This window comes from Aquila chrysaetos, chromosome Z, assembly GCF_900496995.4.
Source record: "Aquila chrysaetos chrysaetos chromosome Z, bAquChr1.4, whole genome shotgun sequence".
In the NCBI taxonomy this organism is placed as follows: domain Eukaryota; kingdom Metazoa; phylum Chordata; class Aves; order Accipitriformes; family Accipitridae; genus Aquila; species Aquila chrysaetos.
The window spans coordinates 73,604,711-73,629,744 of NC_044030.1; the positions used below are offsets into that span (position 1 = coordinate 73,604,711).

Sequence of the window (25,034 nt, forward strand, 5' to 3'; positions counted from 1 at the left end):
CCCGACCCAGGTGCAGGACCCTGCACTTGGCCTTGTAGAACCTCATGAGGTTCAACAAGGGCCTACTTCTCGAGCCTGTCCAGGATGCTCTGAATGGCATCCCATTCCTCAGCTATGTCATACTTTGAGATACCCTAAGTTCCTTACAAGCTCATTTACAAAACAAAGTAAAAACAAACAAACAAAATAACACATTAGGAAAAAAAAAAAAGAGCTTTGTGTATAATGCTCATATTACAAGTTAAATCTTGCAATTGTTGGGAAAATAGATCTGTGGTATTTCATGCCTCCTGGTTCACTGATTGGTGAAGTTACCAGGGAGTGCACAATTCCATAACTACTGTTTCCATATATAAGGAAGCTAAGAAAACCCTCTCTTCTTCCCCTGTAACAAGCAAGCACTTAAACATAGGTCCAACTTGCTATTCTATCAAAAGAGAAACAAAAGTATAAAATAAGCCAACAATAAGCATGAGAGAAACAGAGAGCTTATAAATACTTGCTGGCTTTCCACAGGAAAAGTTGAAGTGGTGGGAAGGAACGTAGAACCCATAAAATAATCTGAACCAAATCCAGTCCAAGAATTTTTGCTCAGATTTGTTCAAATTCCCTGCTATGGACATTTTCCAGACAACTAATAAGGAAGCCAAAACAAGGATTCCTAATTTTGCATAGTTTGCTGGGCTCAGGCAGAATTTAACTCCTGTTTCTGGAATTTGTTCTGTAGACCTGAATTCTTCACATTAACCTTGTGTTTGACATCCTCCTTGGACATGTGACCCATGAAGTGACATGGTTTAGTTCTGAAACTAATGCTATGTCACACAACACCTACTGATGTCCTGGGCTTGACTGTTTCTCAGGCCTTTTAACAATTTACATTTCACCTCTGGGGAGCCACACAAAATGGCCAGTAGATAAGCTTACAAAACAAATTGTTTTGCCTTGAGTTTTTCAATGCCATTATTCTGTTTACAGATAAAGTGCAAAGTACAGATCACTTGAAGGCACTTTTCTTTACATGCTTGCTTTTTAAGTTTACCTTGTCTTCTGTATCATACATTCAGATACTTTGGATCCCCACTTCATCTGGCTACCACAGGTAATATCCAGTCTGATTTAGCAAAAATGGATCTTGGAGTAGAGAATGATGGCATCCTCTTGTCTTCAGGTTCCTCTCACAAGATCCGGATAAACCTCTACAGACAGGGAGAAATTCCTACCGGGACACTTTATTTAGGTGAAGTGTCCCTTCATAAACCAGTTATTTCAGAAACCACTGTATAGGGCAATCTATTAAAATGGGAAAACCCCGACACTGATGGTAACCTGCTCCTACCTGTGAACCACCTGCCCTTGGAATTTCAGTGTAATACAGAAATAAGAAATTGGAGAAAGAAAAAGAATCCTGCTTTTAAAACACAATCATCAGTTTGACACAAACATGTACAAAAATTATTAAAACCCACCATAAGCTGTTCATGCATTCTTAAATCCTCACAGTGACTATGATACCGAACAAATCCCGTAGGGTGGAACATAGGTGAGGGAACAAGCTAGCAAGAGTGAGCAAATGCATATAAATAGTTTTTTGCAGTTGGTTGTGGGTATCAAGAGCTTAGAAGTATCTATTAATACTGACAGGCACAGGGTAGATACACATTGCACTGTCAAAATTTTGCACAATGAAGGGAGTGGGGAAGTTCTGGCTAAGACACTGGAATTTTTCATAAGCCTAGATATTTGCTCTGAGATTATAATTACTGTTCAAGTGATAGTCTTGCTTACAAACTTCCACTTAAAGAACTCAAATAACACATAAGCTATATTGTGAACTGCATGCAATTTAACCCATCTACCCCAATGTATGAAAGACCTGAGATGACCTCCTTAGAACTTGTAATTACAACAAGGTATGGTATGTTAAGCCTAACGTTTACACAGTAATCCCTGCTCATTGTAAAAGTGCCAAGATGAGAGATTATTGTCAGTGTGCCTCAGAGCTTCTCCTCCATGCCTTTTCAGCAAGAACAATGGCACAGAGCAAAGTCAGGCAGTGTATTATCAGGGGCTGCCACACAGTGTTTTCAAAAAACCTATGACATCTAAAGCTATGTTGTTTTCTTTGGTGAGAGATGAGTGGTTACAGATTAAAGATAAATTAAATATTATTTATTCATCTTATTTCAAATACAAACATTCTGCACATGTGTTTGGATTCTCGTAATCAGCCCCTGGCCTGCAAGACATATTTCCTAACAAAGCAAGCCTAAAACTACCAATAATCCTTCTTTTAGACTATCTGTGCCTCAGCCACTCCTGATTTAATTTTTCTGTCTGCAAAAACTGCAATATGTACAAAAAGCTTGGAACCAAACCCAGTTGTTAGGAAGTTCTCCTGCTCAATTTAGTTCTGAAAGTGAGCCAATTACATTAGCAGTTATGCAACCATCAGAGAAAACATAGCTTAAAGATACTTTCTTGCCTACATATAAATTAGGTTTAAAATGCTCCAAAGAAAAATTGTATCACTAACTACTATTCCAAAAAGGTGAACAAACAGGAAGTGCCAAGGTTGGCTCCAGACAAAAAATTTTCTTACTGTACTTAGAAAGCAAGTAGGTTTGATACATACATAACAGTCAGAAGGAAACATGAATCTTCGCAATCCCACGACTTTTTTATTTTTTTCTCTCCATACTTTTCAGAGTAATGCTAACTCTTCTTCTGACACCTCCCTCCCTCATAAACAGCAGAAGATCCACACTCTGTTCTTACCCCACTGACCTACTGTACTGTTAAGTGTTTTCTCATATTACTGATTCTTACTTGCCTAATTCACCTCTGTATCATTTAACTGCTGTGTATGATCCGTATTATAAAACGTCTGCTATCATAAATCTGACTGTATACAGTACTTCAGGATGCAGCCAGACACAAAATTTTCTGCTAATCAGCCAGAGAAGTTGGGTTATTTCTCTGATATTCTGCCACCCACTCAAACTTGGTTGCAGAGTCCATGATGAGGTTACTCCCTAGAAGTATCAGACAGGGTTGCAGCTTCCATCACTTCCTATACTATGAGACAACTCCCAAGAGGTAAACTAATGCAAATTGCATTAAACTACATAGAATTAAAACTACAGCTGACAACTATTATTTTTTCACAGGATAGGACTAGTTTTCATAACTGCCATGTGATTTGGGCAGATGCTGACTTAAAGTAGCATTATCAATAGTGTAGTTATAACTCATTTAGATTTAGCAACATTCATCTTACTCTGGGGAGTTAATATTTTTGCTGAAAATGCAGTGAATTAGTTGACTACTGCTCATTCTGCATTCAAACACTGATTGCAGTTTCTTATTTGGACTACAAGACTTCAGGAAATCACAGAAAACTACCATTGGGCCTTCTCATAAATTCACTGTCTATTCAATGTATCATAATTGCCTTTCCTAAGAAAAATATTTTATGGACAGCAACTGAACTAAGCCTGGTACTATTTATACCATTAATTTAGAGATAACTGAACAGATCTGCCCTTGAAATTGCAGCTGCTAAATGCAGAAACTTCCTTTATTACTCTATTACTTATAGGTTTGCACAATAACAATACAAATATAAACATTTATTTGATATTTCAAAAACCTATTTTTCAGAGATTCCTTTTCAGAAAGGAGAAAAAAGTGACATGTAGTCACCAGAGACAGGGATACAAGCAGGAAGGGGACACAGAGGATCAACAGGATGTCTGACCCCTATAAGGCACCATAGGAAGAAATATCAATTACGACATAGTACAGGTCTGTCGCAGAGAAAAAACAAAACAAAAGCCTCAAAACAACTGGCTGCCCTCACCAAGGAAACTGCTAGATAAGGCAGCATTTAATCATAGAAGAGGAACAACTCTGAAGGACTTTGTGAAAAGAAAGGTAATAAATTCCAATTTAAAACAAATGAAGTCATTAAAACAAGTTACTATATCACTGGCAGAAAAGAGATCTATGTCAGAATTTTTAAACTATTTTCTATCGAGATATGCTGTGAGGTTTACTCTGGCATCGTTATTTCTAGGATTTAATGCTGGGTGACACACATACTTCCATCTAGTGAAGTCAGTCACAAAATTATCGCACACTTCTATGTGACCCAACATTTCACCTCGTGTACCTGCACATCCGTGTATGCTGTCTAAACAAGGCAGGGAAAACCTGAGGAAAAGTAAACATATGAAGAATACACAAGTAATATAAAAAAAAGCAACTCGCACATCTTCTCCAGAATTTTAATATTTTCCACAGGAGAAATTAATGGAGTTAAAAACCAGTTTATTTTTTTGATGGTCTTAAGGCACAGAATGCTCACAAAGACCAAGACTTAAAACTAGTACAAGAAGGGGTTGTCTGTAAAATGATTCAGCACTCTGTGTCACAGTGGTCTTTTAAAATAGGTGTATGCAATTTTTAGCCACTGAGGATGATTAAGATAGTTATTTTTTCTTCTGAATTTCCATTCCTGGTATTTTTGGTACTCAGTGGAAAAGGTAGTAATACAATTAATGTACTTGAAGAAGGAATGTCCTTGAGAAATACATTTATTCTTATATTTAAGACAACAAAAGCAGTTACATCATGACATTTGCTTTGCAAAAGACATACACTGACTATTTGTACTGAAAAAGATTACTAATCTGGTAGCACTGAAAGCCAGCTGATCCCTACAGTTGTGTTTATAGCCTGATACGTAAGTTTGCTTTCTTTGCAGAGAACAGCATGTTCCAAGACACCCTAAGTAACAGGTTGGTCAGGAAAAGGCAGATAAATCTCTGTAAATCCAGATGATGCGTGAAACTTGGAAGATTACCGACTTGAGAAACAACCAGTAATTATTCTATGAGCTATGATCCTTCTCACCCCAATTTATATTTTAAGTGAGGTCTAGCAAGTTCTTGATATATATAAATCTATGTTACACTCTATCTTAACCAAAACCTTGAAAGATTCCAGTTTGAAAATTGTGGACTAAAATTCTGAAAGGCTGAAGAATTGTTTCAAGTGCCATAATTGCTGCCATTCAGACACAGTTCAAAAGTTTAAGAATTAATCACTGTTTTCCCAGTCTGCTTAGAATATTCCTGATATGAAGAATGAGAGTTCACATCCCCCAAAGAATTGCAAATTCATCTTGCAATCTAATGCTGACATGATTTGCCTTTTCAATTGAACCGTCTGCATCAGCTATCATATTTATAGATAGTTTATTTTTTGAATGAAATCTGATTTTTTACTCCTAATTTGGCTCTTTCAGTCCTGTCAACCCAGCATTTTTACAAAATTTCCTTGGTGCCTGCACAAGTATAGCACAACCGCAACCTTTGCAAGCAAGACACCTACTCCTGCAGTAAATATAAAGGCAGGCTTCAAAGTAGGCCCGGACACAAAGGCTCAATAACATGCAGAAAATATGTCACCCATTTTTGGTAGTTGTCTTTTGGAGACAATGACTAACAGCAAAATAATCTCTGTGTATTCCAAGAAAACTAACATCTTTTATTACTTTCCTTTCTGGTATTTCAGAACAGGCATAGACTAGCACAGCTGTACACTGAGGGGTCAAGGAGGCTTTAAGTCCCTCTCGTTAACTTTGACTAATGAGAAAATGCTGAGTCATACGACACAGCAACAGAAGTGTACTAATTACAGCCCCTTTTTTACTATGCTTGCATTTGTCCTGCCATGAGATTTTGTCACTGAAACTTTGGAGATTTAGCATCATCATTGTTTTCCCAAGACCCAACAGGTAAACAGTGAACATAGTGAGTAATTCTTAGTCACCTGGCTAAACTTGGAAAAGAAGGGTGTCTTACTCTGGCCCACATCCCTCTGTTTTCTAATATTGCACTGGATAAGATGTAGTATGTGGGCCTGATCCATTTTACATGTGATCAATACAAAGTCACACACACATTACATACATACTTGGTATCACACAGACTGACTACATTTTGGCCACAGGACAGATTTTTCCTCCTGTACAAGGAAACAAAGAATGAAGTACTCCAATATGCAAAAGCTATATAGTCAAACTCAGTCAAAAGACCTTTCATATTTTGTTTAATAAATTGAAATAAAAGAAAAATAAATTGGACATGGGAAGCCTCTGTTAAAAATTCTTCTGTATTTTCCCACTACTTTTAAAGATGTGGGCTGCTGCATAAATCCTAAGCAACTTCTCCATCCTCCAACTAATCTTCCAAAGTTGACAATTCCATTTTTTAACAGGAGGGAAAAAGGCTATATGTATAACATAAAGAAGTATTTTAATTTTTTTTTGTCTCCCTCTTCAAATTAAAAAAAAAGTACTAAGTCCTATGGCTTGCCTGTAGTACATGATAGGAGGAGCACAGCTAATTCATGTAAGATAGTAGAGGCAGGCATAGGACACTGCAACTCTAATAAAGGTCCTCAGCTCTTTGTGACACCTGAATTAATCTACAAATACACACCATACAGTAAGTGTTAGGGAAATACCACCTATATTGTGATATTTGTGAAACACTTGACTTAAACAAGCCAACCTTTCTAGCATTTCCATGCAAACAACTCACTTTTTAGTGAGAACTCTAGCTTATGCTTTAATTCCAGATAAGTTCTGAATTAATTAATTGAATATTTTAACTCTTCAAAACCAGTTTTTCCATGACAAAAGTTTTGGTCATGCATAGGAAAGTAAGTTCTACTCCTAATTTCTACAGCTCTTTCAGGATTTATTTCCTGCATTCACACTCATTAATATATGAAAGATGACCTGTGAGGCCTCTGTATGTAAAAGGGTCACCATGACTAAGTCCAATCTTATTTAAGACCTTGTGTTTCACCAAGACAATGGTGAAAGGTACGAGAATGTACACATGCTCACTGCAATGAATTCCACGTATGTAAATAATCCCAATCAAAATCTTTATATAGTACTATTTACTCTGAAAACTGGTTCCAGTTGCTGAAATGGGCTGCAGGAACTATGCAAGACGAATAGGAGTCCCAGGAAGGCTGGTATGCCTCTAAGATGTTTTCACTGCCCCCTAGTGCAATTTTGGGGGAAAACAAAAAAAAAAAAAAAAACAACCCCGATGTTAGCTGGCAATATTTAGGTTATGGTGTATCAAAGAAATAGAAAATTTTTTTTAAGTCAAACCTTGACTGCATCTCACATAGACAAACTTAAACTTGTGTACCAGCTAGGTAACTCGTATATAAACTGCAGTGCAGTCACAACAGCAGAGAATGAACAACCTGCCCATGTCCCTGCAGTGTGCTCACTTTGTAGCTACCCTGTGCAGAGCTCAGTGCTGTCCCACGCTGCCCAGAATACAGTGGCTATTTGGGGAGTCCATCACTGCTCTCACACAGACACACAGAAGACAGCTCAGCTACATGAACGCCTGTTGGCACCTTGAGAGCACACTTTGCTGCAAAATAACATACATTTTTATTTACTAAACACTGGTAAATTAATTAAACCTCGAAATAAAAATGGAAGTCACAAATCACCTTTTTGTTAGTAGCAAACTATGTTTTGTCTGTATCTTCTGTCTCATCAATAGTGTAAAAGCAAAGGTACAATGCTAGTAGTTCCACCAATAATGCATACTCAGTCCCACTTACAAACTGGAAGTCCATGACTGTAGTCCCAATGAAGTCAACACAAGTATTTACATGGAAAAGGATCTAATCCTCCAACCTTAAATAATGAACCTGAGCTGCATGAGATAGCTATTTATCAGTTAAGTGCATCAAGCCCTATTTTAGAAAAATTAACAGAAAGCTCCGAATCCCTACTGCACAAAGGTCCTATCTGAACTATTTTTTTTATATTGGGAAGTAAAGGTTACATAATTTATTACCTTTTCACTATTCTTGCACATGATGCTTATGATATGAAAATAACTTCTGCTTTACAAAGTAATGTTTTACTTGAAAACTACGTCAAACTCACCTGACTACACTAGGGTGCTCATATAAAGAGACACAAGATCTTAAAGGCTTCTTTTTCAGTTTTCTTCTACCTTATCTCTCATTAAGCAGGTATTCTTTGAGACATTACAAAAAAGTTTTTCTACAAAAACAACAGATGTAAAACTGATAATTTTCAAAGTTAAAATAAAATAGTTCTAACAGATAAAGGAATAAATAGCTTACAAAAAAGCAACAAGTGCATTCACTGGAATCCAACTAAGACCTTTAAACACATTTTAAAACCTTCACAACTGGACTATGAAAGGGGATGGTTAATAAAAATTCATATGAATGATTCTTCATGATTCTTCAGTGCCTTTAGAGAAAGTAATTCTTTTGGTTTATCAAAGGAAATCAGAAAAATTTTGTAACTAATTCCCATAACATTTGGTTATATGAACATTTATCAATCCTCAGTGACAATGATGCATCAAATAAACATTTATAAATAGTAGACAAGGTAACTTAGCAAAATACTATTCAAGAACCTAGTAATTTGAAAACAATGGTATTAGGTATTAAAATACAAAAAAAGATAAGCAGGAGTAACAGAAGGAAGTTCAGTATGATTGTTGTGCGATCTGGATAGTGTTAGCATCAAGTATGTATAGTCCCCGTATATTGTTAAGTGCCCACCTGCAAACAAGAGATGCCATTGCAGCAGTTGTAAAACATTATATGTGGTAGTCTCACATTCATAAAAATCCAAAGCCATCTTTTAAACAAACAGCAGACATTCCAAAAGTCAACATAATTGCTCTCCAAGGATACTGCTGGAGCAGTCTGCAGTTCCAACAGTTTAATATAAATCATTTGTTAATTGAAAATCCTGTGAAGACTTGTTTTGGAAAGGAATTGTAACTGCATGTCCCTTAGACTCTTCCTTCAAATATAGCTCTTCTAAATTATTTAATCATCCCCACCATAAATATTTCAAATACTTGTTATCATCCACTTTATTCTCCTCTTCATTCAAGCAAGAGTTCTCTACACCTGTATTTCTCATTATTCTGTTTAGAGCATGAACAACTTTTTCAAAAGGTAACATTCACATGCCAGATACAAAAAAAATCTACCATCTTCTGTTTATGTATTCCACATTGATACCAACAGTGTTGAATACAGTGTTAATATTGCTGTTAGCTTCCTTTCCAAATTTAGAAATATTTTATATATTCTAACACTGACAGAAACAATACAGTATTTGTGCTTCTTTATAAAAGCACATTGGAAATTTGTTGCAATTGCCAACAAAAGCATCATGTAAGAAGGTAGTCATCACTTTCTTCTGACTGTGTAAGCGTTTTAGGGTCCCAAAGAATAAATTCATTTTAGTCTCTTCACATCCAAAGATCCCAACTTCTACTGGAAGTAAGGAAAGTAATATTTAGGATCAGATGTTCATATACCATTGTATGAATGGAATTTCCTAAGATTTCCAACTACATATCCTTGTTAAATAATACTGTATTGAAAGTACGGTCTTGTGAGTGAGATACAAATGTAGAATATGTACTTAGAAAGACTTGGAATTTTTTGTTTGAAGAGGTGGGTCACAGAACTGTACAGCCTCAAGGTTACCCATGCCTCAAACATACCTGGCAGAAAAAAAAACCCTGACATTTCTACTGTCCCTGTAAGGTCAGTAGAGGACATTAGCTTCCACAAAATCTTCTGGCTATAAAGAAACCAAGGGTCTCAGGAGAGATGAGCATGAGGATCCCATGTTTCAAGTGTGGGAGCTCTACAGCCACAGTGTATCTGTCCCAGAGATGAAGATCACTTTGCATCACTTTTCGCAGCTCCCTTTCCAAATACAGAAGTGGTACCAGCAGCTCCTAAAGAAGCCTTCTACAGGCTCCATCAAGTCAGGCTGACCTGATAAAGGGTCTCTAACAGAGCTGGCAAAGAATAAAAACAGGACGTAAGTAGATCTCTAAACTCTGTTAAAAAGGACAGTAGTAATGATAATTATGTTCTATATTACATTTTATTTAATATTACTGAAGTCACCTCTCTCTAAGTACCTTGAAGTCAGCAAATATATGCCTATTAATTTTCTCACAAAATATTTCTAGAAACAAACCCATAAGACTAAGTATCTATCTGTAAAGGAAACATTCTATAACTTCTTATATTCAGTCATATTACTAATTAATCAAAATCAATATCATGCCACCAAAAAGGCATGGCATGATATACAGCAGAGAAGTCTTACTATGCTCTGCAAAATTGATAGAGATCTTTTAAGTACCTTTGTTTTCTCTGGGGACAACTGGTAATCATGAACTCTGGGGCATCGGTTTGGAAAGGGAAGGAGCAAATACCCCATTCCTTTTTATGAAAGGCAAACATTCCCTAAGGAAATTACCCTGTTAGCTTCCTCTTGTGCATTGTCAATATTATGCTCTCAGATTCTAACATTAAGTGTTCCTTCCCTTCCAGCTTCTGACTGATTCTCTCACATTCTTACACTGAGCATCATTATACAAAATTTATGGGTTTGATTGTGCCTTCTTTTAATTTTTGTGAAGCTTGAGAATCCTTTCTAACTCCCTTTTGAGATAATCTTTCTCATTCTTTGCAATACCAGTAACCATATCAATGATCCTTAACAAAAATTCCAGTACTTGTTCCAAGTTTAATATAAAGAAAATACGTTTTCCCGATTTTTACAGCAGACATAATGTCAAGAGCTAAGAACGCATTATGCACATATATGAGAAAAGTATTTTTCTCCCAATTAACACAAAAGGAAATTGAAAGCAGCGGTAATTGCTACCTATTTTTCATCAATGTATCAATGACTAGAGTTAGTTAAAAAATAATGCCTCTCATCTGGCAACCCACACTTTTCTGTCTGTATTGCGCACCCAAAAATTGCTTTGTTCAGCTCACTTAACTTTTTCTTCTTTAGAAAAAATGAAATATGACTGGGTAAACAAGATTCAGCAGTTACCAGGACAGACAATCCTCAGCCTAAATGTTATAACTCCTTAGGCTGACTAAAAATTCCCATAACATTTATTTATGTTTATACCACCATGATTTTAGCCTGGTACCATAGCCAAATTCTAATTGAAGCAATTACAGTCTACTTAAATTCTCCAACTAAATCAGCAGGAAATGGCTTTCTTCCATTCTGAATGGGTATTACTGGTATGTCCTATTAAACCTCTGCAAAAATTTAAAATTGCCTCAAAACAATTCTAAAACTTGGAATACGGCTACGCTATCACTTTGGAAATATGCCTAAATCAGAGTATAGCCTTGGAGAGGCCCAAGGCTGTACTTGTTTCAGGGACATAATTACAACATGATTAGTATCCCTTTGGTACTGCAGGCAGAAATAGTTCTCCATTCCAAAGAGGAATCAACTGTTACTAGGCTCCAGACAGAAGATAAAGCCTTGCAAATCCACCCGGCAAATTCTTTCAACAACCACCTCTATACCTGTTGCTTCAAGTGAGGAAAAGTGTCACAAGATGCTAGCACTCCATTAAGTTCTGTTAAAGATCTCAGCACATTTTCTAATGACATATAGAAGACAATATTAATAAATACACAATTTCTTTCTACTGTCTTTTAATAGGTGTCATCCATTACCTTGAAAAATGCTTATGTCCTAGATTTAAAGCTGTCCACCCACCAACCCTAAAGTGACAGCTTTGGCTGGTCTCCTGTCCCCCTCCAGCCAGATTTTGAGTGCACAAACAGGAGATACAGTCCCAGTGCATCTTGCTAGGGCAAAAAAGCTGGCAAAGACTACTATATGTCCCAACCTCAAAATTTACCACATGAAATATTGCCCTTGTTAGGAATGTGCCCTCTGAAAAATGAGCCATTTTCCTTTTAAAACATCCCAGCTTGGAAACAAAAAGATTTTCTTCAAGTTTTCCAGAAGGCGTACTTTTCAGGATAGAAACCAAACCTGAAAAGCTTCAGACTACAGGAGAAGCTCTGCTTCCTCCCTCCCCTCTCAGCTTACAACCATGTGAAAAACTGGCACTGACAATCCAACCAGGTTTTTACACCATTAGCAGAAAAAGCACTACAGAAAAGCACTGATCACAATTCAACTAAACAACTCTTCGTACCATTTTCCACACTCCCCAAATTAATGCAAGTCTTTCATATAAAAAGGAAAACTATAACAAGAGAAAAATATCAGAGGGAATTGATACCAAGTGTACCTATTGTCCTTAAAATATACTTGATACAGCAGTATTCCTTCCACTACTACAAAACAAGCACTGCAAAATACTTGTGTAAGTACTTAGAAGCATATTGTGCCTTGTTAAGAATCATCAATTCTGGCACAAATGGAGGTGAATTATACTAAATGAGTAAGTGATTAAATCTAAATATTTACTTGTTAAATGTAACTACCATCAATATTAACACAGAATTTAATCAAACATAGAAAAATGCTTTACAACAGCTACCACAAAGACTTGAGTATATAAAATGAACTTACAAAAAAACTCAGAGAAAAAAGTAACTCAGGTCAGAAGTCACATATGTAATACAATATCTATGGCTCTCCTCAAAAATTTATGTTCAGTTTTTATCACATGTAAATGTAAATTACAGAAATGTGTAATATTCAAAAACTAACAGTGCTGATTCAAAACATTCAGCAATTAACTGCTGTTACTCATTTTCCTGTAAAAACACCAATAAGGCATGAAAAATTCCCATCAAAGATAACCACCAGCTACTCCTTCCACCTGATGATTATTCAGTAAAATACCAAATGTGAGCTGGGCAGTCCTGGGCCAACCCTAGACTCAAAAGATGCTAACCTCATAGCAAGCAATTCTGACAAATGTCTCTATTGACAGTCTTTCATAAGAAAGCAAAAACAACTGAACAAGCAATAGTGGAAAAACAATGTTCCTGTAATAAAAATCACATCTAAAGTCAGGCTTGAGAAACAGTGGCAAGCTACCAGGGCAAAGCCAGTATTTTGATGCATTTTATCTGTTACACAAAGTTCACAAGACTTCATATTACAGAGCTGCAACTCATATAACTATTAAAAAAAAATTTGTTTACTTCAGGGTCAAAAATAGAGATACTTATGTTTTTAAAGAAGTTACTTCAGCAGCAAAATACGATAACAAAAGAGAGACAGTGTCACGGTACATCTAGAAACACAACAAAAGAATTATTCAATGGAGCTTTCCGTTTCTCCTCTCTCAATTCTGCCCCCATGCGTACCAACCACAGCCTGATGTACAAGGAAGAAAAAGGAATCACAGAGTTCTCATAACAGCAACACCTGCCCTCCTTGGGGCTTACACGATCATACTGTGATCACCAATCGATCAACAGGAAATCAGGAAAGCACAGCTGCTTCCTGATTCCCTTCACAGGAAAGAAAATAACTGAGTTCATGAGCAGCAGTAAGGGGAGGCTCTAGACCCCAAAGGCCTCTGGCATCCATGCTGACACAAAATCTTCCCCGTTATAAATTAACTGTTTAGACTGAAAACCCACAAGTCTCATATTTCTGCTGCTCTGCTTATTCTCAACCGAATCTATTCTAGACTGTTTTGTAACTATTGTCTTAAGTTCAGACAAACTTAAATCACGCCAGTCTGCAAGTTACTTTTCTGTCTGAAACTTTTCACTGGGGTCTTTTAATTCTGGTTTCCAGTAACTCCACTTTATCAAGCCAGTTTAGCATTATTCAAATACATATAAATAAAAAATTAATACCAGAATCTGGCTAGAAATTAAAACAGTCAACCAGCAAACAAAGTGACTGCTGAGAAAGACAGGCTGAAGTTAAGATCAGCTGTTCCCACACATTGTTTTCCCTTTGGCATTCTAGAGAACTTTACAGAATTAAAGCAAAAGTTTCGTTAAACAAGATGCCCACTGCCCTTTGGAGGGAGATAATGAAAATAAATTATTATCAGTGCCCAGAATCCATAAATCTGACAGGCATAAAAGCAATTACATAAAATTTTTTTAAAAAATCCATAGCTCGTTTGCACATGACAGACATCAAGTTAAAGTAACAATCCAGTTGTTTTTTACAAAATTATTTATATGTATAATTTTAGAGATTCCAGTGCATAAAGCTTTAAGGTGAAGCCGTCTTCAATTGAGAACAACAGAAAATAGGTACACAGCACGCTATAGCACAGAGGGATTAAAAAGAAATAGATATTTTCTATTACATTGCTGATAACCCCCTCTTCTCTTCATAAGCTACCTCTACTACTAAAAGCCTTACCCTGTTCTGTCGAACATACATATTGCCTCAAAAAATATACACAGTTTTACCACTTTACCATCTTCCTGCAATTTCTCCATCATTAAATAATACTGTTCTCCCACACTGCTATGCTACATAAATGAGTGCTCAGGATTTAGCTACTTTCTCCTACAACACCTCATTTATTCCATAAATATGAATAAATGAAAGAGTCTGCTACAACTTGGCACTAATCTATAGTTTGAACATGATTACGTTTAGGCATCCATATAGCACTCACTACTGAGATGAAAGAGATGATTATACCATAAACTGGAACAGTAGTAGGTATAGGACTCTTGATTCATGTGAACCTAATAAAATTACTCAACTAAAATTACTCAACAAGAGAGATGTCAAAGGATGCCAGCCTTCCTCTGATGATACAATAAAACAGATGTTGAATATTTAGTGTACTTCCATTACAGTTTACTTGACCAATGTGGTGAAACTTTATTCGACACAACTGAATAATTTTGCTAGTTCAGTGTAAGTAGGCAAGACCATTGCCAACACACTTAATTGCAAAGTATATATATTTTTCATTTCAGAATGGAATTACAGCAGGCTAAATATATACTGCTTTTTGCTAACTGCAGAAAGTGATGTCTGTAACAGACCATGGAACCGAGGGAAAAGTATTCCCAAATTCTAATCCAGTCTTACAAAAAAATTATGATCAAACCACAAGCTACTTGTATCAATTTTCATTTGCAAAAGAAAACTCAAGCAATTTCTGGCATGAGTTACAAGAAAAATTTAGGTATACAAGATGAATGACCATTGTTTAGCTAATCTGATGTGTGGGTTTTGAGCAAAATTCTCTATGATTTTCCAACACATGCAAAATTCTCTTAATTGTCAAGAAGAACAATCTGGACATACTCAGTTTAGAAATCAACTTAATTCCTTAAGACCCCGACAAGAAGGCATTCCACAGAAATATTACTTCCCTAAGAACTTCACCTAGTTCTGGTGTTTTCAAACCTCTGTTGCTTAAGAAAATAAGGAAGGACATAACAGAAACAGAGCAATGAACATTAAAGTCTGTGTAGAAAAGATCAGGATGAATATCTACACAAGATTTCTGATGCAAAGGCTTGTGCAATACTTCAATGAAATATTAGCAGACATGAGGCGTAACCTTGGGTTTAGTTGCCAGGATATAACATGATTTCAAGTTTACACTGTTCTATTTCAGTGTCATATACACTGAAATCCTTTGAGCATCTTGGAGAACTTTTACTCTCCCAAAGATTAAAGATACCTGGCAGGACTTGATTCCCAAGCCTGGTTGTTTCTCTCTGTGTGGCTTCAATTATCCAGTGCTATAAGGCTGTTACCAGCTTCAGAAGTGCTGACAGCAGAGCAAAAGATTGGTTTTTTTCTGGGAAGAGAAATGGGGACAACTAGGGAGAGCTGTGATTTAGGAGGGCATTCTGATGAGACCCCAAAGAAAGAACAAAACACCTGTGCAAAGCAAGCACGCATTTTTGAGATTTACCACTTCCTAGTGCATACATGCACAAAATTAGCAGCTATTAATAGGTACTTTCAGAAGTTGCTGTTCTTTGTGTAATACATTGTGCTTTCCAAAATGACCAGCATCTGGGCTCACCAAAATCTGTGTACACACTAACACTCTGGATGATACTGAAATAGTTTGGAAAGTATTTAGAGACAAAACTGAACAGGACCAAACATTTCCTTCAGCATCAATAAATGTAAGCACTTTTCAGGACAGGAACTATTTTTCTGATTATCTGTTGCAGAGATTCATGTTTGAAAAAAATTTCTTGATAAAGCACTGCATTTTAAGATTTTACTGTGAGTTGAAAAATGTATGAACAAACAGACTTGAGACGGGACAACAGATGAAAATTAGCAGAAAAGAAGTAGTGACTTCAACATGACATGATCCACAGCAGCTGAAATCTGCTGAGTCTATGACACCCTCAGGAATATGGACTCACTCCACAGTGCCATAACAGCTGAAAGTTAAGAGAATTCCTGATACAGATCAATAGTAAGTCATATAAGGCTTACAACATTCTCAAGGAAAGTTTGGGATTTATCCGCTTGGTTCCCTAAGACAGAACAAGTCATATTGGGGGTACAGATGAGATCACAGGAGATATTGCACTAAAATGTGCAGTTTGATAATGAAAGAAATCCATAGGCAACAGTGAATCAAGTTCATCAGACAAAATAACAAAAAACCCTAAGGTATCAGAATTTCCCATCACTTATCCCCTGGGAGGGGGGGCGGGAATTGTGATCATACAAGGTTAGGCTTACTCTAAAACTCAGTTATGTCATTGCTTAAGAAGTTCCTCTTGCTCATTTTAAACGAGTAGTCTGAACTTATGTTTTAAAGTTCACAAAATGCAAGGTGAGAGATTTTATAAGAAAAGAACAAACAAACAATACCTAGTCAAAACTGAAGAGGAATTTACAAGAAACCCTTGAGACACCTGGGAATTTGTTTTTTAGGATTAGGTCTATATTTGTGCAACAGGACATACAGTCTTTTTCTGCTACTGAATGGTTCAAAAAAAGTAAGGCTGTTTTTACAGGACTTCTATCATTGCTGCTACAAAACAACATGGAAACCACCATACAAAATCCACTGCCACAAAATATTCAATCCAGGAAGTTTTGGAGAATGAACATCAAACCATTAAACTTTTAACTAAATAGAGAAAGATTTGTCAACTGAGTGTCTGTGATACCCAAGTTAGGCTCTTAGGGGTTTTCTTGCTTTTAACATAGATAGAAAAGACAACCTATATTCACTCTGACAAACCAGTCTGGCACTTATTTAGATTTAGAAAAAGAACAAACCAAATCAAACAAAAAGAAAAAAAAGGAGCCTTCAGTTACCACAGTTCATTTTCTCAAAACAGTTTTGGCACATTTGTTCCCCCTAGATTTAAGCCCAGCTCCACCTCCTCTTTCTTGTAAAAAATTCTACACATGCATTGGGAAACAAACTACATAAAATATTTATATAAAATATTTATTTATACAGTTATTTCATAATGTGAAGACAAAAAAGAGTAAACAATATATACTAGTTGATGATGAATTTCCCTTGAGATTCACATGCATACATTTTTTAAAAATTCTGGTATTTTTAAATGAAAACAATTACTGGCATTTATTGAACAATCATTACAAAACCAACAAAAAACCTGCATTTCAAACAACAGTCATACTTCACCTGCAAATTCATTCATAAAGGAAAGAGCACACTTACAAGTTAAGAGTCTACTCAAAGCATTAAAACATTAAAGAGGAACAAAATACTTACAGTATCTTCCTCCTCTGTATCATCATTGTCATTATCGTCATCACTATCCTTGAACCCAGGTGGAAGTGGTGGCCCAATGAATTCATCATCTTCATCATCATCATCAGTATCCTCAGCTGGACCTTGAGCAGAAGTCTGGGATTGCACAGATGGACCAGTTAACTCTTCATCTGAGCTATCTTCACTTTCACTGCAGGCTGCCTCTCTGTATGGAAAAATTGTAAAAATTAAAAATTTCATGAACATCAGCACTTCCATAGGAACTTTCAGATACAAGATGCTGAGCACTGTTGTACACTTATAAACACTGAAATTAGCAGCAAAACGTAAATTAATTTTTATTAACAGAGTGTGGGCCCACCATCATCTTGTAAACATAAAGTTTTTAAAAAAAGGAACATCATAGTCACAGACAGTTCAAAAAACTGGACAAAATCAAACAAAGAAAAAGTTAGACAGATTGTAAAAACAACAGTACCACGTCACTAGTATGGATTTCAGTATTGCCTAGAAGCCAACATAATATATTGTTATAGAGCATTTTCAGGATTCTGCTTCAAGTTGCAGCTTGTGCAGATGCTCTGTACCTCTGTTGGCTGGGTGGAACTCAAAACGGTAGTCGTCCAGGCTCACAACCAGAGTGAGGACACAAAGCATGGCACTTGCTTTATAATGCTGGTAAAGAATAACAGGGAGTCAGGCACTTTCAACCAAATATTTGATACTGTAACAAATCTTGATTCTAAAAGTCACATTAAATTACCATTTTGCTGTTGCTCAAATCAGTTGTGTGGACACATTATTTTTGGCATTGGAAAATTTCTGAAAAGTAAGTAGAGTGACTTAGTCCACGTTCATTCAGTTTATTCAAAATAAATGTGCTCCCTCTGCTGGTAGTTATCAATTAGGCGGTACTCTAACCGGCAGAAGGTCTAAAAGTGAGATCCAGAAAACTTTGCCTTTTGACTAGATACAGTGTATCATCACAGTGATACCTTGCAGTGGAAATCAGATGTTCCTTTCAGATTCAGTGAGATAAGGTCAAATTGCAAGACTTGGTTTAGAAGCTTGTATTTTAAGAGTGTGTATGTGAGTTTTTAAGTGAGCAGACTGCAAAAGAGAGTTTAACAAAGAAAAAAAAAGAAGACTACAGAGGTATTGGGGGGGTTTAAAGTTTAGGTTATCGCTTAATAACTATAATAAAAACACACAAGTTGAAGAACATAATAAAGGATTAAGAAAATATGTTATAAACTATGTAATTGTGACAGAGAATGCAGCCCCACTCCACCCCCCAAACCAGCTGTACACCAAGCAGGTAGTAGGTTACACAGCAAATATTTGTGTTGGATATGCAGTCAAAATTCTATTTTAGGAAGAAATCAAAACAAACTAAAACCAACACGAGTAAGATCCTGAGATGTTACAGTGATGAGAAGTGTTTGCATGCCTGAAAGCTTGTCTAATTTTTCCAACTATATTTACTACCCTAATAAAAGATATTACCTCTACATGCAAACCTTGTTTTGCATAGTGATGAGAAACATTTGAAGACCAAGATCAGGATATGATTATCTAATAAATCTAACTCAAACAAAAAGAGCTTCTCTTACTCTACAACAATGGGGCAATCAATATTCTTTTACCAAAAGGAAGCTTCCAGCATGTGAGGAATGGGTTGGGACCTTCAAAGTTCTTCAAGTTAGGTATCCCCAAAACTAACAACTTTACAATACTACGTGCAAAAGAGTTGTGTTTTAAGAGTCAGTATGCGTTCCCAGACTAGCAAACCACATATCTTTTCCCCAAAAGCCAAACTATTTCATTAGTTTTGGAATGGAACCAAATATACATTGTACCTGCCAGTGAGAATAATGTATACAGCATAATGATTCAAGGAGGTCTTTCCAATCCTGGAGTCACAGATTTTCAGATCTTTCTATAGACACCAAAGAACAATACCTAGCTTCCTTCCTAATTACTTATCGTTATCATTCCCTCATTTGCTAGAAAGGATAAATTAATCAAATCAAACATTCCAGTACTTTGAAGGGCAGTGTAATCACTCTGCAGGTGAAATGGTCAGAATTGCAGTGCTATTTTTCACCACACTCCAAGCTTGGCAGGGACAGCCATGTCCTACAGCTACAGCTACTGGTATCCTCTGTCCTGACTGGAGGAAAGTCAAACGTAATACCATCCCAATGCAGCCAGACCAAAAGCCCATCTACCCTTCTGACAGCAACCGGGAGTGGTGCTGACAGAAAAGACAAAACAAGTGGTGTTTCCTTCAACTTCCAGCCTTACGGTCGTACTCTACCAGAGGCCGTAAAGAAAGAACCAGTTTGCCAGCCCTTTTCCCAGGCTTCAGAGAAGTGTAAGGAATTGTTTTTTGCTTTCCCTCATTACCTCCTCAGTAAGTAAAACAAGCTGTAAGAGGAAAAAAAGAAAGCTGCATTAGAGCGCAGCTGGCACACAGGGGAAATAACAAAAAACATTCTGAGAGTTGTACAAGTATGTGGGCACATCCCCCCCAAGTGTTCACTCTCCTCACATCATCCACTCCATTTGGATATACTATCCAAATACTATCAGATACTTTCATTTCACAAAGCATAATTATTAGTATTATACTTATGCGTAAATATGTAAGTCCCATAACAATTGTAAATATTTCTCTACAGCAAAGTAGCTCAAAAGCAAAAAGAATCAGTAGCTGTTCTTCACATCTTTTTGGAGTGACCAGCCCCTTTTTAGCAACTAAAAAATTAGTATGAGGGCTACTATGATAACGGAAATTGAAAAGAAGTAATATTCAGGAAAGTGTCACCATTTTCAGAGAATAGAACAAGCTATATATATTAGATCAGTTTATAGTAACTAAAATCTGCATTATGAAAAGAAGTACTGAGAGTCCTGTATTTCAGACTTAAATCATCAGCTGTAGGATTGTTCCTCTGAATTAAGGTTGTGTCACAATGCCACGTCTCCTTCAGTAGCTTCCTGGCTTTAGCACTAAGCTACACATCCTATTTCACAAGGAAATATAAAACTTCCGGGAGAGCCTTTCATGTCATGCCCTCCCTTCTCAATTCTTGGTAAAAACAGAAAAGAAAAACAAAGAAAACTTAACATCAGCAGAACTCTGGTGAGTTACCAGAGCCTACCTAATAACCCAGAATACTGAACGATATGTTACCTTCCTTTACACAAACTCCCTGAAGGTCTATTCTGACAAGTCCATTAGCGAAATGAGATGATTAGGGAAAAGCTCTGTATCACCTGACTGCTTTCCACTGTACCATTTGTTTTAAGTGATTCTTTATATTGAAGTCACCCCTATACGGTACACAATCACGTTACATTTAAATTCTTGTGATCCTTCATTATTTCACCAGATAGGTATCTAAGATTATCAAAAGCAATTGGGAGCACAGAATATTTTTCCCACATGCACAAGACATAACACAGGATCTACAGGGTAGTATATTGTGCGACCAGTTATTTCAGTGAGAGTGCACGGCTCATTTGAGATTTCCATAGACCAACACCCAAAAAGTAAATTTTTTAACAGAAATTTGTTCACAGTCTGAAACACTACAAGTTTGTCCATAACAGCTTACCACATACAGGCTCTATCAGCCCCTAAGATATATATATATATGTATACTAGAGTCTCGTATGGGTTATTCCACTACCGTAGATACAGAAGCCTAAAAATTTACAGTGCACTGATCTCCACAATCCCTGCCATGCAATGGAGTTGTGTGGCCCCCATTACCTTCAGCTACTTTTGATTTCCCAGCACCTCAGAATTCAAACCGTCAAAGCAGCAGCATTTATTGTTTGTCAATAACAAACAAACATTGGCAAGTTTGACAGTAAATTTCAGACTGAAGTCAAAACTAAATACTTTCTCAGCCCCACCACTACTCTATTCAATACAATGTGCACACAGAGGCTCTCCACCTACTTTGCTTTCTTTTTCAGCAGGCAGGAACAAGTATATTCTATCTACTGGTGGGAACAATAGCTCCTTATTAAGTCAGCATATGTAGCCATTATGTTTGCCCCAATATTTTCAAAAAATCCACAGATAACAACATTGTTGTCGCTTCAGAAAAACAGTATGCCGAAGAGGATTAGGGAGGAGACCGCAATATTTACTAAACAAAGTTACTAATTTACTAATAAAACTATTAATACTATTAAATATACATAACGTCAATATTTACAAATTATTGGCACATCTTTAAGAAAGCACAGATTAGAAAAAAAAAACTAAAATCCGTATTTGCACTGAAATACTTCAGATAACATAGACATGTTCACAGAAGTTAGATGACACTCACGCTGCCAAGAAAAAAATCCTTCAGATAAGAAAGCTGTTACATGGAATCTCCCACCACGTCTAAGTACCTTTGCGTTAATGTGGATCCAGCTCCTGTTGCACTGGATGCTGAAGCTGATGAATCTGTGCATGGACTTCTAAACTCTTTTTCAGCCTGGTCTTCCTTCTCTCTTTCACGAGCCTCTGAATAGAGACAGCACATAATTGACAAATAACCAAAACTTTTAGAAAATAATAAAATTAGAGGCTTGCTGAGGACAGTAAAACAATTTTCTTTATTTTCAGACCTATATGAAATATTTGAAAAGGCAACAGCAAATAAAGGATTTCACCTGAAAATAGATTACCATATAAATTAAATTTTCATTGCTACTGCAGTGATCCCTCAGAAAAACAAAATGTCACAAGGAAAATACAAACACCTTCTAGCTGTTAGTTTGTACACACTGTTCTCTCTATACAAGAAACATCGCTGTTAGCCAAACTAAAAAGAAAAACATATTTTGCAGCAAGGCTAGGAACATTTTCCTCTGAAAAGAAATACAAACACCTGCAAAATACTGAACCAGGAAACATATTTTGATCTCAGTTCTTTTTATCCACAGTTGGGATAGCAGAGAAGACATTTCCAAAAGTTATTGTGGGTATTCCAAAAAGCTAAAGGTCAACAGTGTATCTTAAGAAATCTGAAAATAAAATGCTTACATTACCTCATCCTCAGAAAATTTGTTTCCAAGTTAAACAGCTGAATTACATACAAAGCTCTGTCATTTTTGGTAAAATGATCAACCTTATAAGCAACAAAATGCATTGTGCTTCCTTTCTGGGCAAGAGCCTAGAAACCTTTGCGGGGGGGGAAGGGGGGTCGAGGGAAGGGGCAACATTCAAGATGCAGTTCAAGATGTCTTAACTTAAAAACATTATGTTTTTGTGACCACTTACTGGATTTCCCTCCTAAACTAAAACATGGTGTAAGCAAATGATCTCTCATAAGGAAGGACAGATCAACCTGAAACAGTATCAAACATGAAAAGGTTTCCAACATGGGAACACCTTGCTGTGTTTAGATTCAGCCAACGCAAAAAAAATGGTCCAAATCAAGTTTTGGAATCCTCTGTATATTTGAATTTCACAGTGTCTTAAAGTCCACAAAGTCAACGAGCCTCCACAGAGGTCTGTTCTTGTAGTTCTGCATAGAACCAAAACAATAAAAACAACCAACATCATAATTGTCTCAGTCCTTCATACAGAACTGCTTTCTTCATGATAAGGTGCTTCAAGTCTACTAACTTCATAAACTGCAACACTTTAGAGAGCAGGTTAAGCCCAATCTAGTAGCATAGAAGCTGCTCAACCGTGATGGCATCACATGAAACAAACAAAAATAAAAACCAAACCCACACACATGCTGCACAAACTGTCGAAGCGGAGGGACAAAGCATGGACATTTGGGTTGGCAAAGGGATTTCTAGAACACACACGAGTGTCTCCCAAGTACCGTCTTTGGAATGATGTTTGCTTTGATACAGGCAGCAAAAGATACAATCTTCTCCATCTCCCACTCTCAAACTACCACCTTGAAAACCTACCCCCTCACAGCACAGCAGAAGACAGAGACAAATTTGTGGGCTGCTATATAACCTGCTGTTTGGTATAAGACGCACGTTTCTTCTTTGTTATTCTGTTCTCTCTAAATTAAAGCTGTCTGTACCAACCTCCTTTCCAAAATAAATACACAGCCAGGTAAAATAAGGAAGAAGTCTTGCGTTTAAATTCACCTTTTTCCTGTCTGTGTAAGCAATGCTTCACAACAGAAACCTTGCACACACACACTACTCTTGCATACTCAGACAACATACATAAATTAATAACTATACTATTTATCAAGCCCCAAGCTGTTTAGGACTATCTTCCTTGAACAAAACTGCACTTTTTTGTTCTCTAGACAGCTAGTCTGAGCCACTTTAAACACCACCCCAAGTCGGAAAAACAAAACACGTTTTTAAATGCATTAGCTGACTACACTCGCGTTTCTTACCCAAGACCTTCCTGCTCCTCTCCACTGCAGTTCTTCTCGTTTGCTCAAACATGGCTTCGAGGTCGAAAGTCCGAGCTTTCTTCCCTGAAAATGAAGAAAAAGGAGAATGCAACACAGACTCACCCTGGCCACAGGCACTCCGCAGCTCCAGGCCCGGAGGCGGGGGGCGGGGGGTGTTGGTCACAGGCACGACCGCTTCATTTCCACCTCCAACCGCCAGCCTCCCCCGGGGGTCCCCACCAAGGGCCGCCGGCCCCAAGCAACCCCCACCCCGCCTCCCCCGCGCCCCTCAGCCGGGCGCCCGGCACCCCCCGGCCCGCATCGCGACGCACCGAATCCGGAGAAGCCCATGGTGGCCGCCAGCTCCGGATCGGGTCCCCCCAGCATCTCAGCGTCTGCAAGGAGAAGGGAAAGAAAACCACGGAGGTCAGCCGGGGCCGCGCGGTGGGCTCGGCCGGGTCCGGCCCGCCACCGCACCGCCGCTCACCACCATCCGCAGCTGGCTCCATGCTGTGGCTGCCCCGGAATCACAACCGGCGCCGGCAGGAAGCGCCCGAGCGTGGCCAGAGGCGCCTGGGGGCGCCCCTGTACCAGCGCGGGTCCCCCCCTCCCCGAGCCGGGGCCGCGGCGTGTTTCATCTGCCGGCTTCGGCCGTCCGTCGCCGGCCTTGTGCTGTTCTCCCGTCGCTGCTCGGAAGGCCTCGACTAAATCTTCATAGAATCGCAGAGTGCGTCGAGTTGGAAGGGACCCATCAGGATCATCGACCCCAGCTCCCTGCTCCTCGCAGGACCACCTAACACTAAACCATATCACTAAGAGCCTTGTCCAGACACTCCTTGAACTCTGACAGGCTTGGTGCCGTGACCACTTCCCTGGGGAGCCTGTTCCAGGGACCGACCACCCAGAGAGAGGAGATCAGCACCTCCCGCTCCGCTGCCCACCACCCCCCCAACCCGCGGGGAAGGCGCAGGCGGCCGTGAGGGCACCCCTCAGCCTTCTCTTCTCCAAGCCGAGCAAGGCAAGCGACCTCGGCCGCTTGAGTCTT

At 37.9% G+C, this 25,034-nt stretch overlaps 1 protein-coding gene across 3 annotated transcripts in view; it reads right to left on the bottom strand.

Annotated features, from left to right (window-relative positions):
* The window catches only part of WDR70 (WD repeat domain 70), a 143,717-nt gene extending 119,184 nt beyond the window's left edge, over window positions 1-24,533 (bottom strand). The window contains exons 1-5 of one of the 3 annotated variants that reach the window (XM_030003416.2): window positions 24,477-24,533; window positions 24,322-24,384; window positions 23,990-24,073; window positions 22,020-22,134; window positions 17,601-17,805 (exon numbers count right to left, since the gene is read on the bottom strand). In XM_030003416.2, the coding sequence (XP_029859276.1) occupies window positions 17,601-17,805; window positions 22,020-22,134; window positions 23,990-24,073; window positions 24,322-24,384; window positions 24,477-24,498 (489 nt within the window). In that variant the 5' untranslated portion in view covers window positions 24,499-24,533. Of the gene's footprint in view, window positions 1-17,600; window positions 17,806-22,019; window positions 22,135-23,980; window positions 24,074-24,321; window positions 24,385-24,466 lie in introns of all 3 variants that reach the window. The other 2 variants (XM_030003415.2, XM_041120828.1) reach the window with 2 other exon arrangements.
* Window positions 24,534-25,034: the final 501 nt, after the last annotated feature.